At 41.6% G+C, this 14,659-nt stretch overlaps 1 protein-coding gene across 9 annotated transcripts in view; it reads left to right on the top strand.

Annotated features, from left to right (window-relative positions):
* The first annotated feature begins 11,655 nt into the window (after window positions 1-11,655).
* The window catches only part of cacna1g (calcium channel, voltage-dependent, T type, alpha 1G subunit), a 294,208-nt gene continuing 291,204 nt past the window's right edge, over window positions 11,656-14,659 (top strand). For 6 of the 9 annotated variants that reach the window (XM_037980627.1, XM_017416147.3, XM_017416146.3 and 3 more), the window contains exons 1-2: window positions 11,656-12,354; window positions 12,848-13,159. In XM_037980627.1, coding sequence (XP_037836555.1) covers window positions 12,858-13,159 — 302 coding nt within the window. In that variant the 5' untranslated portion in view covers window positions 11,656-12,354; window positions 12,848-12,857. The remainder of the gene's footprint in view (window positions 12,355-12,847; window positions 13,160-14,659) is intronic. The other 3 variants (XM_017416156.3, XM_037980631.1, XM_037980629.1) reach the window with 1 other exon arrangement.

Genomic DNA, 14,659 nt, shown 5'->3' with positions numbered 1-14,659 from the left:
TGATTCTTAATTCACCCAATCTCTTGCTTGGTGATTGCCGGGAAAGGTTCCAGTCCTTCATCAGCCAAGAGCTGCAGAAGTATGACTTCCCACAGCTGCGAATGTTGCCTGCTAATGTTTGCCTTCATGAGCACCTAGGCACAAATTCTCATTGAGTTAGTGAATTTATGTTGTTTGCATGCCATGTTCGAGGGTTGTTTTTTGTGTAAGCATTTCTATCGGAACTTGGGACACATCACTGATCTAGAGAACCACTGGAATGACTTGCCACAGCCCAATCTATGGTAACACGATGAGAATTTATGTCGCCATTTTGCAAAGAGCTACGTGGGCGTCCTTTGTTACTGCCAGAATGAGAGTCGGAGACTGAGTGCACATCAGGTCTCAAGTTTGGTAATGCTCTTGTTAAATGTACATTATACTTTAGTATTAGTACTTTAGTTAGCAAAATTGCCTAACGTCAGATTTGGCAAAATAAATCTACAGCACACACAAGGCGTTAAGAATGTGACTTCAACACATGGCACATCACAAAATGGCGACAAAAATCTCACTTAGTGGCATTCCATTGCATCATTCCACATCATGGAGTAATTGAGGATAAATTATTGTAGCTCTGTATTAAAAGGCTCTTTTTGGGGGGCAGGAAGGGGTTATTAATGCACATATTTTCTATATGTTTCCATATGAATGCAGTAATATTGACAGTGACCCAGAAGAAGACCACTGATCTGATTTTGCCCAGCTAAAGAAAAACAAAATACATTCATATTGTAACTAGCGTTCACTAGAGGGACCATAGCTTGCCATAGTTTTAAACACAAATTTTGTTTGATATGTTTACAGTCAGAGTATGCAATGCCCAATATCTACTATAAACAATTAGCCCAATATCTGTAATATTGACTAAATTATAGCCATTCTTGTGTTTGCTATGGTCACTTAGCTGTGGTAGCCATTTTGAAATGGGTTGGCTCCGAAGGTTAATCTCTTGCCGGTGTACATCTAGTGAATACTTTTATTGAAATCCATCCCGCAGTTTGTGAGAAGTTTTGCTGACAGACAAACAAACACAAAGAGAGGCATATACAATTACAGGTGATTAAATAGTAACACAACATCTTTACAGATCTTGTAGATGTATGTAGACTAAGTCCACAAATAAAACTTCATCTACATTAAGTTTTCATTTTCCAAATCTCTTATTTCCCTCCTGATTATGTTAATGATGTTTTTCCACTTCAGCGTTCTGGGACTGTCTCAGTTGTCCCAGTATTTATGCCTTTAGCTACCAGTATTGCAAGCTGCAGAGCAGGGTCCCCACACAGTCCTTCCTAACCCTGGGGACATCAATTTGTCCTGGGATGACTCGGTAAGACCCCTGGTGGGACCGCGGGGCTCCTGGGAGCCGAGCCTGGCAGAGCTTGGAAGATGCTCAAAAAGCACCGAGATGAAAGGCAGTGAGATGAGGATCCCTTCAGCGTCTCCCTCGTTCGTCTCAACATTTCCCACACTTTTCTCTCCTTGTCATGTTTTTGGTGTGCAGCTCACTTTAGTGAAAAACAGAAATAGGAAGTTTTAATTTGGTTCAGTCAGGGTATGGAAATCAAAGAGAAAACAAAACCAGGGTGTGCGGCTCCTGTCTCATCACTTATTTATTAGTCGTCTCAGCTTTGTCTAAAGTATTTCTGTCATACGGTGATTTAACATTTTCACACTCCTCACGTTGGTCCATTTCTTTTTAGATTTTTGTCACCTTTTGCTCCTTCATTCTTTTATCTATCTCTTGTCTTATCACTAATCACTGAATGAATTTATTAAAACTCCCAGAAAATAATCACTGGATGTACATTAACAGCTGATTAACGTTTGGATTCAGCTCAATTCAACATGGCAGCCACGGCCAAAAATTGGCTCTATCTCAGAAAATTGTAAAAAACATTGAGCTCCAGTTTGGTGTGATAGACGCTAAGACTGATCCTCAACACATATTCAGAGTGCTGACAAATTGGGCAAGATCTTTGTTTAAAATTCTCTGTCTGTCTGTTAGCAAAATATTTCATGAACCGCCAAACAGATATTAATGAAACTTTCAGAAAATAATCGTTGGATGTACTTCTACAACTGACTAACTTTTGGAACCAACCCAATTTAAGATGGGTGCCACAGCCAATTGTTCTTACAAAACACAAAAATGGCTATAACTCAGTTGGATATTCTGTTAAAATTTGGTGTGGTTGTAGCTAAGAGTCATTAACAGTGGTACTCATTGCACAAGATCTTTGCTCAGAACTTTAGCATTAACTGTTGGTGTCGACTGTCTGTTTGCAAAACATCTCAGTTAACACAGAAAGGATTTTAATCTTGAAAATCTTGGAAGGTAATCACTGGGTGCACATCTATGTGTGATTAACTTTTGGACTCAATCCAAATCAAGATGGCCACTACAAGTAATTGACATTAGCTAACACAATAATGGCTGTAACTCAGTCAATGTTTCAGATATTGAGCTAAAATTTGATTTCGTAGTAGCTGAGAGTCGTTCACGTGACATCTTGGGATACTGTGTGAGATTTCGCATAAGGTTTGACCACAACTCTGTCATTTCTCAACATAAGACAATCTTAGTCCAAAGCTCTGGTGGCAGGCAATATGAATTTCTTCAAAGAATGCTCGGTTTTTAGTTTGCTTAAGTTTTCTTTCTTTCTCTAGTCAAGCTCTTCTTGTCATTCACATGTCAACCATTCTCTCATCTTCCCACATGCACCAACTTCCCTTTTGGCTGTCCTTAACAAGCCCCTTTTTAATTCTAATTTATCTTTTCCAATTTTCATCTTCTTTTTGCCCCTTCAGTCTCCCTTCCTCACTTTTCTTTGCTTCTGTGTCATTACAGCCATATAATTTATGAAGTGTTGAAAATGTTCCACTCTGCTGCACTGTAACCAAGGTTACCAACATGTGAATCAGTATCACTTTTTTTTTTTTTTTTACGTGCAATTTTTTTGCTTCTCTTTTTTTTCAAAGCAGGAATGGAAAAGCTTCAGTTGTAGGTTTGTATAGTCTGGACCCTTGTGTTTAGCATTTTTCAATTAAGTGATTTTTGTTTCTAAATGACAGAAATTGCTGTCGACCCTCTTCTGGCTCCCATAACATGTCCACACACACGCATGGGAACACCGCATGAGTCACACACAGACTGCACACAGGATTGTTTGAATTGCATGCGGGCTAAAATAAACTGTCATGTTCATTTTCTTTTATTTATCATTCAGCAAGTAAACAGTAATGTGAGACTAGTGGCAATCACCTCTTACCCCTTTATTGGAAAGCCTCATCCTGCCCAGGAGAGTCCTCCAGCCATGTGAGAGTGAGTGAGGTCACAGCTCTTTTGCATTTCTAAAACACGGAGAAATTTGACAACCCTTGCAATGAGATTGCTGAATTTCTTGGTTGACAAGATCTACACAACTTACTGGAAAGAAAATTTGAAGCTACATTCACTAGTCCATTAACTTAATTTAACTTTCAATTCTATCAGCTTTGACCCAATCAATTGACAACATTTTCTTTTTAGTTGGATGTAGTTGGATTTTCTTTTCCTTTATGCTCTTCCACAGACAAACCATGTGAACTTCACATGTGGAAATCACATCACAGCCAATGAAAACTAGCATGCCTCGAAGGAACCCATGTCACCCAACTTCTGATGATGTTTTTCCCTGATGATGTGCATTTACTTGTCTGTTAGCAAAATATTTAATGAACCACGAGGCATATTTTTATGAAAGTAATCACTGAACGTAAATATATAGTTCCATGTCATGGATTTAAGTATTTTTGAGTTTATTTTTGGCTTTGGTTCTTGTTGCTTTGTTTTTCTGTTTTCAGGGGTTAGGTTTTCATGTTTCTGATTCATGTTTCAGTTTGGGTTCATTGTTTCTTTTATTTTATTTAGTCGTCTTTATGTTTAGTTTGGTCTTAGTTCTGTTTTTGCTCCTTGTGTTTTTGTTCTCCTGTCATCATTCACTTCTCCTCAGTTTATCACTTGTTTGCCTGCCACGCCCATCTACACCTGTCCCAAGTTTTGTAATCACTAACCTGTGCTCACTTCCCCTGATTACCCTTCTCCACTTACTCGCTGGTTCATTCATTCTGGTATGCAGTTCTTATCCTTGTGTTCTCTTTCCTTGTCACGGTCTAGCTCCATGTTTTTGTTAGTTTTTGCTGCCACATCAACCTTTTGTTTTCTTGCTTCTGTTTGTTAATAAGTCAGTTTTTTATTGAAGACGAGTCTGCACATTGGGTTCGCCATGCCAAAATCTGAGAGTTCCATCTTGAATTGGGAGTCAACCAAATTCAAGATGGAGGCCACAACCAACTGACCTTAGAGAACACAAAAATGGCTACAACTCAATTTTACAAGTTTTGGGTAAAATTTGATATGTTAGTAGCTGAATGTGGATGGTTTGTGAAGCTATAACTTTCAGTGGACTGACCAGTAGGCTTTTGGTCTGACTTGGTTCTTTTTCTATGACTTTTGTACACCTGTTTCAGGTTCGTTATAATTAGTGGACTCATTCTTGTGTCCACCCTGACACTAATTAAGACAGTCAGTGTCAAAGCATAGTCAACTTTATTTGCATCGTAATTGAGTGTTCAGTAACTGTAAGGCACCTGATTCAGCAACCTACTGCTGGAAGATGCACTGAAAACCTTTTTTTTTTTAAAAACCTAAATTACACTATGATTACTAGCCCCTTGAGATTGTTGACATCTATCTGATAAAGCTCACTCCAGCTAAGGGTGGTAATGAATACATTTGTGAAATGATTAATTATTTAACAAAGTGGACAGAAGCCTACTGTCTGAAAATTGAATCAAGAGATGTGGTGGCTGTGAGTTTCCTTTGGTTTGCTTTCTTTGTTTACACAAATTTGGTGCACTGCAGAGACAAACAAACGAGGGGACCAAATTTAAAAGCCTGTTAAAACATTTTTAAAATGTCCTAAACTACCTGGTGTGATTAGAATGCACACGTTTTGATTTGCATCAATAAATGAAGAAGAGGTCTTATAACATCCCAACACCAATGGAGAAGCTCAGAAACACAATCCAAAGGTAAGACTTTTGCTACTTGGCAGATATAAATGTTCATTGTGAGTCTTTGGGCAAACTTTGAGTTATCCAAGTCTCAACCTTCTCAGGTCTTGCAATAAAGTTAACAAGAACCCAAAGAATGGGATAAGTACCTTCAGTGTTTGAGCTAAGAGCTAAAACAGCCGACAACCCAGTATAGTTCAGTGTTTGGCAGAGAAACAAGATATTCCTCTGAGGTGCCTTTGAAGTACGAGGTAAGAAGCTCTGTGTTCCTACATAAAAACGTGTTGTTGCACTTGCCTAAATGTGTTGTTGCACTTGCCTAAAGAAGTGTGGGCATCTGAGAAACATGGTCATAAGCCTTCCCCAAATACACAAAACACATGTTGACTAGAGAGTCAAACTCACCTGACCCCTAAAGCAACTCTGTAAGGGTAAAGGCCTGGTCCATTGTTCAATGAGCTGGATGAAAGCTACCCTGCTCCTCCTGAATTTGAGGTTCAACAATCGGTTGGAACTACCTTTCCAAAACTCTAGTGTAAATTTTCCCCAAGGAAGCTAAGATTTGCGATCCCTCTATAGTTGGAACACACTCTACGGTACCTCTTCTTAAAAAATGGGGACCACCTCAACAGTTTGCCACTCTCCGGGTGTTGTCCCAGTCCTCCAAGTGACATTGAAGAAGCATGTCATCCATGACAACCCCACAATGTCCAGAGCCTTCAGCGTCTCAGGACAAATCTTGTTCTCTTCTGACACCAAGGAGCTTTTTAACTACCTCAGTGATCTCTGCCAAAGTAATGGACTCATTACCTTACCTCAGATCCTATCTCCTCAAATACTTGTTTGCTCTTAACTTTGTTTCTTTCAAAACTTGAAATTAATGCAGTGCTTCTTATTTGAACGTAGGTTTCCATGGAGTTAAATATCCTACATACAAAAAGATCTTTTCCTGGGTCTAAATGAGTGCAGGCTTGTTGGCACTAAATGCAGGAGTGGGCTGCTTGGCTGGAGAGCAAATACCACCGAGTTAAACAGCATAAGCAAATAACATCCTGGATTTCACAGCAACCACAGACATCGTATTCAACTTCAGCTGATTTCAGTGATTAAAAGGAAACAGCTTGACATATTTCAACATGCTGTCAGTTAAATTGAACTGTTTTTGTTCTTTCCATTCTGGTTTGTTGACATCTCACCCTGCCTAGGAAAACCGACTCATAGATTTCTCGTGACAAAACAGACAATCTGACATGTTGTTTTCCTATAATATTTCTTGCACGTGTTCCGATCCGTGGTGAGAGAACTCTGCTGAGCAAAGTGAAGCTAAAAAATATTCTTTCAACACGAACAGCGTAGGCTGTGTCACTGCATACCCATAACTACCGAAGTCACGCTGAGATCCGACCGCTAAATATCATGTCGTGCCTTTGGAAGTTGCAACAAATGATTCTGATTAGTTTAACACCCATTCACCAAACTTATTATAATCTTAGTTCTATGAGTGTTGCAATAAGAAAGTTAGATGGTTGTTTTTGTGTCAAAGTAAACCCAACATCAGCTTCAGTGCTGAATTGTTTGAAAGAGATGTACAGTAAATCACTGAAAGGTTAAATGGCCAATTGTCCTGTTATGTAGTTTATAGCAGGTAAAAAAAACAACGATGTGTTGAATATTTCCCTTCTTCATATAGTAAAACCTCTTATTGACCTCTGTTACTCTCCGTGCTGAATTAGTGGGCGAGCAATCTTAGCTATGAGGATAATTTCAGTGGGGATCATTCTTTAGGTTTTGGTTATTCTAAAATTAACTTTACTGCCTGCAACAGATTAAATGAGGAAACATAAAAAAAAACAAAACAAACAAAAAAAGTATTCATGAAGGCTTCATTTTATTGATTTCTCGTTTGTTTTGAAACTTGTGCTGCATGTTAAAGATTTATGAAGGAGAAGAAAAATCTATCTAACCAACTGTATAGACATTAGCAAAACAAGATCACAAATGTCAAACAGTGGTGGAAGGAGGATCAAAGTATTGGAAATCAGGTACAGAAGACTCCTCTACCTTGTACAACAAAGTACGTTCAACTTACCCTTGATTCCTTTTGGTGATCTGGCTCTAATTAGTTATGAGGAACTGTGTTTAGTGATACTATGAAGCTGATTATCAGCTCAGTAAGAAGAGAGAGGTAATTGAAAGATGCCGCCACAGCAAACCTGCTAAGAGAGGGTGGTCCACCAAAACTCACGGACCAGGCAAGAAAGGCAAAAATCAGAGAAACATCAAGGTGGCCAAAGATAACCCTGATGGAGCTGCAGCTCTTCTGCAGAGATCGGAGTAGCTGTCCATGGGACCACTATAAGCTACTCAGAGCTGGGCTTCATGGAACAGAGACCAGGAAAAAGACACCTGATATAAAATGGCTGACCATTAGGGACTTTTGTCAAACGGCATATCAGAGATAAATCAAACATGTGAAGCAATGTGCTGTGGTCAGACGAAACTAAGATACCATGTCTGGCACAAACGTAACTCCTCTTATCATAACGAGAACAACATGACTGCAGTGAAGCATGGTGGAGGCAGTATGTTGTGGGGATGTTTTGAGAAACTGGTCAGAGTTGATGGGAAGATGGATGAAACAAGACACAGAGGAATTCTTGTGTGGCACCTGTTTGTGTCTTCCAGAGATTTGTACTTTCAGATGCACTTTACCAAGATTCTTGTCCTGTTTGTGCTGCACATGGAATGCTGTGTGCTTAGACAGCCCGACACTTCAAGCCCCTACAGAATCAATATGCTTCACTGGTCCCTCTGTTACGAACGTAAACTAATCAGTCCAAATAAATTCTATTGACAGAAGCTGCAAAGAGCAACACTCTCACTTGGTTCACATTGGTTCTTGCTTGCTGCTCACATGCCGGGTTTTGTTTTTTTAAGGCCATGTGTGTTTCTCAGCCTTCATGCTTTCACTACACGAGATGTATGCAAACAGCATGCATGATTAATATCTGCTGCCGCATACAGCCACTATAGCTGCAACAAATGCTATGAAGAAAAATTGGTCCTCCTCATTGATTTGTTTCTGCCTGCACTCAGATCAATGATCATACACTGTAATGAAAATAAAGTCAACTGCTGCTGTGGAGTGAAGAATTTGCTGAATGACTCTCTCGCTCTCTCTCTCTCTTTTTCTCTCTGGGTTTTTGAATCTCGGAATTACAAAAACACAGATGTGAAAACAGAGCACAGCGCTGTGACTACCTGCTTTGCCTCGGGTTGTTTTACTTTCTAAACCAGTTGCGGGTAAACAGTGTGAGGATGAGAGCTACAGACAGCCCGGGGAAACGACTTCCTCTAGTGGCCACCAGCGTTCAGCAAAGTGCCAGAGCTTTTCCTCCAGGGCTCAGGCTCCACAGATCAGGCAGCTCACGAGAACAAAGGAATTACATTATTACTGAGATTAGCTTTATTGTTTTACTTCTCAAAATGTGCTGTTTTTATGATCTGAAAACCAACACTAACTGTTAGTTTTTGGCAAACATTAACACTGAGAGGGACTTTCTGTGTGTCTTCTGGGCAGATAAGAGCTCTTTGTTGCATACTGCATAGTTTTACTCAACATCGAACAGTTAGACAGTTGTGTATGTAGTAATTTAGAAACTAATACATTACAGATGTTTAAAAAATACTTAGTTCATGAAGTTTTAGGACGACCTTTGCAATAAAAAACTTGTTGGCTGTGTGGCTTTCAGAAAATAAAGTAATTATGAAGATGACATTTGTATGGCAAGACTTATGATCTTTTAGGGTTGATTATTTTATTTCTTTTTACACACACACACACACACACACACACACACACACACACACACACATATATATATATATATATATATGTGTGTGTATATATATGTATGTGTGTATATATATATATAGGAAGGAAGGAATATGGAATGTGTAAATCTATATGGCTCAGCAGGTAGGGGTTCGTCCTGTAACCGAAGGGTTGTCGGTTCAAACCCTCGCTCTGTCTGTCTCATGCGTTGTCTCCTTGGGCAAGACACTTCACCTGCCTTGCTTACTGGTGGTGGTCAGAGCGTTTGGTGGCACTGGTGTAATGGCAGCCTCACTTCTGTCCCCATTGCAGCTGTGGTTACAATGTACCATCATCAATGGACGAAAGTGTGGATGAATGGGTGAACAACTCACTGTAGTGTGGAGCGCTTTGGAGTCCTTGGACGAGATAAAGTGCTATACAAGTCCAAGCCATTTACCAAGCCATTACCAAGAGCAGGCCATCCTCACAAACTGAGTGACTGTTAGGAAGGAGAGCAGTGAGTGAGACCACCAAGACACCTGTGACTCTTCTGGAGGAGTTCCAAGCTTCAGCAGGTGTGATGGGAGAGACTGTACAAACAACTGTTGCTCAGGTTCTTTACCAGCCTTAGTTTGATGGGAGAGTGACAGTGACAAAGAGGAAAACCACTTTTGAAGAAAACTCAGATTTAATCTCATAAAAACAGGGCCTGTTGAATATACAATACAGGTGCCCTTCAGCCCTTCAAACTTATAATTATGACCTGCTGCCATGAAAGGGGGTCAATCGTAACATTATCTGGGTATTTCCTGGTTAAATAAAGATTAAATAACACGTGTGTGTATATATATATCTGTGTGTGAGGGTCTGAGTTCTATATTTGCATGATTTGCTTAAAATTTTGGCAATAACTGTTTGAGTCAACTCTGTCTGTCTGTTCGCAAAATATGTCATGATCCAAAGGACAGATTTTATTGAAGCTCTCAGAAAGTCCACAACTCAATACAACTGATTACCTTTTGGAAACAACCTGATTGAAGCTCAATTATTACAATTATAGATTATCTGCTGTGTTTAGGATCATTGTTCTGTTGCATCATGACCCAGTTTGGTCCAATCTTCAGCTGTCAGACAGATGGTCACATTTCATGGTCAACTGAATAAATGCAAGGTGCCCAGGTCCTGTGGCTGCAAAACAAGCCCAAATCATCAGAATTCCACCACCATGCCCAGAGTTGGTGTGAGACGTTTGTGCTGATATAATGATGGGTTTGGTTTTCTCCAAATGTGGTGCTGTGCATTATGGATGAACTCAATCAAACTCTCTTCTTTGGTCTCATCTGTCCAAAGTACATTGTTCTAAAACTCTTGTGGTTTATTTGGAATGAACTTTACAAAACAAAGTTGTTCTTTCATGTTCTTTTTTGAGAGAAGAGGTTTTCTCCTGCATCTCTTCTAAACGAGCCAAACTTGTTTTTCTAATAGTTCTGTCATAAACTTTAACTTTTAACCTGCTAATTGAGGCCTGTAGAGTCTGAAATGCAGCTCTTGTTTCTTTTTAAATGTTTCTGATCATTGCACAGTCTGACCTCGGAGGTGACATCCCCTCCTGTGAAGACTGGCATCAGTCTTAAATGTTTTACGCTCGTGAATATGTTTTCTCTCTGTAGAATGGTAAAATGTTTTGGAAATGACCTTTAACCCTTCCCAGATTGATGAACAGCATCAGTTGCTTCTTTAAGGTCATTGCTGATGTCTTTCCACCTTGGCACTGGGTTAACACACACCTGTCTGCTCCAGAGCAGCAAATTGACAAAACTCCTGCTTTTATTTAGGTGCTCACACTGATGAGGTTCAGGTAATCAATACATTTGATTAGCAACTCCTTTGGCTTTTGTTTGTTTGTTTGTTGTTGTTGTAAATAGCCTATTGACGTGGTGGAATCTGTTGTTTGCTTTTATTCCCATCTGAAGTTAGATTTAAATAATTTTAAAACCTGGTAAAAACTGTATCCTTTTTCTTACGTTTTGAAAACCCCAGATCCAAAAAGAGGTTAGACTTCCTTTTTTTCCTTGACTGCAAATCATTCACATTTTCACATTTCATATTTATGTATCATTTTCGAAGTAGAATGTTGTTGTTGTTGTTTAACAGGGGCTTTCTCCCTGACCCCGGACGTCGGGGTTCCACGTGTGGCGACTTTCTCCTCCTCATAACTTCCCCTGAACAAAACTCTGCGCCAATCACGGGGCAGCGCTCCCTGCATGCCGTCACTCCCTCGCTTCTCATTGGCTGACGGCTGACATTAAGATTCCAGCTGTTTCGAAGCTCCACCCCCTCACCCGGACTACACCCCCCACCCCTTAATGAAACTCAAACTGACATCAAACCCATCCAGCGGGGAGGGACCTCCAGGTCGCCGCCGCGCTGTGATTGGCGCAGAGAGAGCAGCGCGCCGGGCAGGAAAAAAAAAAAAAAAAAAAAAAAAAAAGGAGGGGGGGAGGTTGCAAGAAGTTTTGGGATGTCCTCCTCTCCCTTCCCTCCCCCCCTCCCCATCTTCTTCCAGATGTGAGAGGGGAGGGGAGTTCGCTGATGGACGGAACCTAGCGGATGCAGTCTTGAAGGAGGCGAGAGCAGGAGCGCACCGGCGGCTTTTCATGAGCAACAATAGAAGAGGAGGAAAAGCAGGAGGAAGAGGAAGAGGAGGAGGAGGACGAGGAGGAGGAGGAGGAGGAAGAGGGGGGGTGGGGGGAGAAAGGCAGCTTCCGCGGCTTTGACGCCTGCTCGTGCGCAACGACGGAGATGCGCTGCAGCATCTTCATGAATTTTTCAACTCCTAATAAGTCATAAGGAACATCCGCGGCTATGGAGGCGGCGAAAAGTGGAGGATCTCTCCCTGGGATGAGAAAAAGCGGCGAGGACCGGGCAGGGAAGCGGCGCTTTTTCTTGCTTTTTTAAAGGTTTGTCCATCTGCTCTCAAAAGAGGGGGGAGAAGGAAAGAAGCGATTTACGGAGAGAAGTTTGTGCGCAGAGTCCTGGTTGTGACAAAAAAAAAGGCTGAGCGCAGAACTCCCTCATTATTCGTTTTATTCTTTGAAAGGGGATGACAGTAAAGTGTCGCTGAGGCCCGTGAAGAGGCTCCTCGGATCCCGGAGACAGGAGAAGGGTTGGTGGGTGGGGGGGCCCTGGGCGCACCGCGGAGACGCAGCAGCGCACCACCTGGAAACTATACAGTCCGCACCACCAGAAGAAAGGACAGGGTCTCCGCTTTTCTCCCCTCTCCTCCTTTTTTATTTATTTATTTTTTCTAAAAAAGAAAATCAACTTTTGTTTTTAAAAACCTTCTTTTCTGGCTGCTGTGGACTTTATAGCCCCAACAAAAACTGATCATGCGATGACTGAGCGCGCTTTGGGCACATCTACCAAGTCCATTACAGGTAATAAATCGAGCAGAACGTGGTTTCATAAAGGAATGGCCACTATAAATCCCTTCAGCACTAATTCTCCGTCAGTGGGATGCTGCTAAAGTTTAGAAACACAAAAAGGCTGCGGGCATTTTTGTTATGCATTTTGTTTCTGTTGAAAGGAATGTAGCTCTGCTTGTTTTTTTGGAGCCTCATTAGGAAACATGTTATTTCCCTGCGCGGATCACTCTGTATAAAATCAGTTTATTTACTCAAACCGCATTCATCTGGAATATTTCTCTCCAAACTATGTTTATGTGATCATTTATTTTATTGTGAGTGCGCATATTTTCCTAAAAATAACCGCATCACCACCTCCCTGCTCTTTAGATTCCACAGAATTAGGTTTAACTCTTATTTGTGCAGCATTTTTTTTTCTTAGAGTCGATTTTTTTACATTTAACTTTAACTTGACGTCTTAAAATTTGAGTTTGATGAGGTATTTGACCATACGTGTCGCCTGCAGGAGCTGAGTGATGGCCGAGGATGGGGGAATAAATCTCTCCGGGGCCCCCGACGCCGGGGGCTCGGAGGGTCGCTCCTCTTTGCCGAGGACTTTCATCCGGCTCAACGACCTGTCCGGGCTGGGGGCGGGAGGCGGGGGGGAGCTGGTGATGATGGAGTCCCCGGCGCCCGACGGGATCTCTGCGGCCGGGGACGAAGGTTCGACGCACGGCGGAGAGAGCCTGCCCTACCCGACGCTGGCCCCCGTGGTCTTCTTCTACATGAAACAAACCACGAGGCCGCGGAGCTGGTGTCTGAAAATGGTCTGCAACCCATATCCTTTTGATTCCACTTTATTTGAAAGATTAAGCCCGTGAGGTGGAAGTCTGCTCATGCGCACATGCTGGCTTCCTCCCACCTGCATGCGCCAGGTAAGAAACTCCTGCTTGGCTGTGCGGCTTTCCCAGGTGACCTCAGGGGTGATGGAGGGCACATCTTTCTGTTTTTTTTAAATTTATTTATTGGATGCATTGCATCTCATTGCTCTCCATTGCTGTCGTTGTTCTGATAGTTAAGGAGATGAAAATCCACTGGATTGAGTGAGAGGCTGTGTTATAATGAACTCCCTGCTACAGACCTGGACTCTGTTTATTGAGCCTTTCTTTAGGGGTTAATAGCAGTGGAGTGGTGCAGTCTATTGGAGGCTTATTGAATCATTCCTGCTGCTGAGGTGTATTATTGATTCATAAGTGTTGGAACCTACACTGATGCAGAGAGCGAAAAATGAGGCAATGATGATGCTTTGGTCTAAAGATTTCAGAGAGCACTTGGAACGTCCCTCTATTACCTTTGCTTCTCTTCCTCTCTACCTGCCTCCTACGCCACCTCTGTCCTTTCCATCCATCCATCACTCCATCTAATCCTCTCTGCCTCATCAACTGCGCTACATCCTATCACCTCTTTGCCTTCCCCCGTTTATCCCCGCTTTAATTGAGACGCAGTCGGGCTTGTTCTTCTCAAACTCCTCCTGGAATATCGACAACGGTTGGTGATGATCGCACTTTGTTACTCGTTCCCTCCCCGTCTTCATTTCCTATTTCTGTACTTCTTTCATTTTTATTTCCCTTTTGTCCTGATCGCAGCTGATTTCCATGTTTGTAAATGTCAAATCTTTAAAAGTCCTACATGGGAGCCTGGTGGCTCCGCAGGGAGCAAAGAGGCGATCTATGATACTATTATCCGAGTCTGGGATTCTCAGGTGTTTACTTTTGTGGTGTGAACCTCACACAGAGACACTTGTGTCAGGACAATTCAATACTGTCTGATTTTTAAAAAAAAATCTTTCTTGCTTCTCATTTTGCTTTTAAGGGGCAGAATGGTGGACCGATTTGGGTCTTTTCTGGGTGGAGTTTGCATGTTCTCCCCATGCACGTGTAGGTTTACATGTAGATTAACATGTATGTTAGGTTTCATTGGTAATCTAATGTGAGTAAGAGTGAGAGAGTGCATACTTGTTTGTCTCTATGTGGCCCTATGGTGTCCAGGACCTACCCCGTCTCTCGTGCAGTGACTGCTGGACATAAATACCAGCTTCCCTGACCTGAAACGGAGATGCGGGTAAAAGAAATGAAGTTCTGCTTTCAAATAATAATAACTGGAAATTAAAGTCCACACCTGAAAACCAACTCTGAAATATAGATGAAGTCTGATTGCATTCCCCATGGACTATGATGTTTACAGATGACATTGTGATCTGTAGTGAGAGTAGGAAGCAGGTGGAAGAGAGTCTAGAGAGGTGGAGGTATGCTCTGGAGAGAAGAAAATCAGAAGAATT

Source organism: Kryptolebias marmoratus, linkage group LG17 (genome assembly GCF_001649575.2).
Source record: "Kryptolebias marmoratus isolate JLee-2015 linkage group LG17, ASM164957v2, whole genome shotgun sequence".
In the NCBI taxonomy this organism is placed as follows: domain Eukaryota; kingdom Metazoa; phylum Chordata; class Actinopteri; order Cyprinodontiformes; family Rivulidae; genus Kryptolebias; species Kryptolebias marmoratus.
This window is presented reverse-complemented; position numbering and strand designations above follow the sequence as displayed.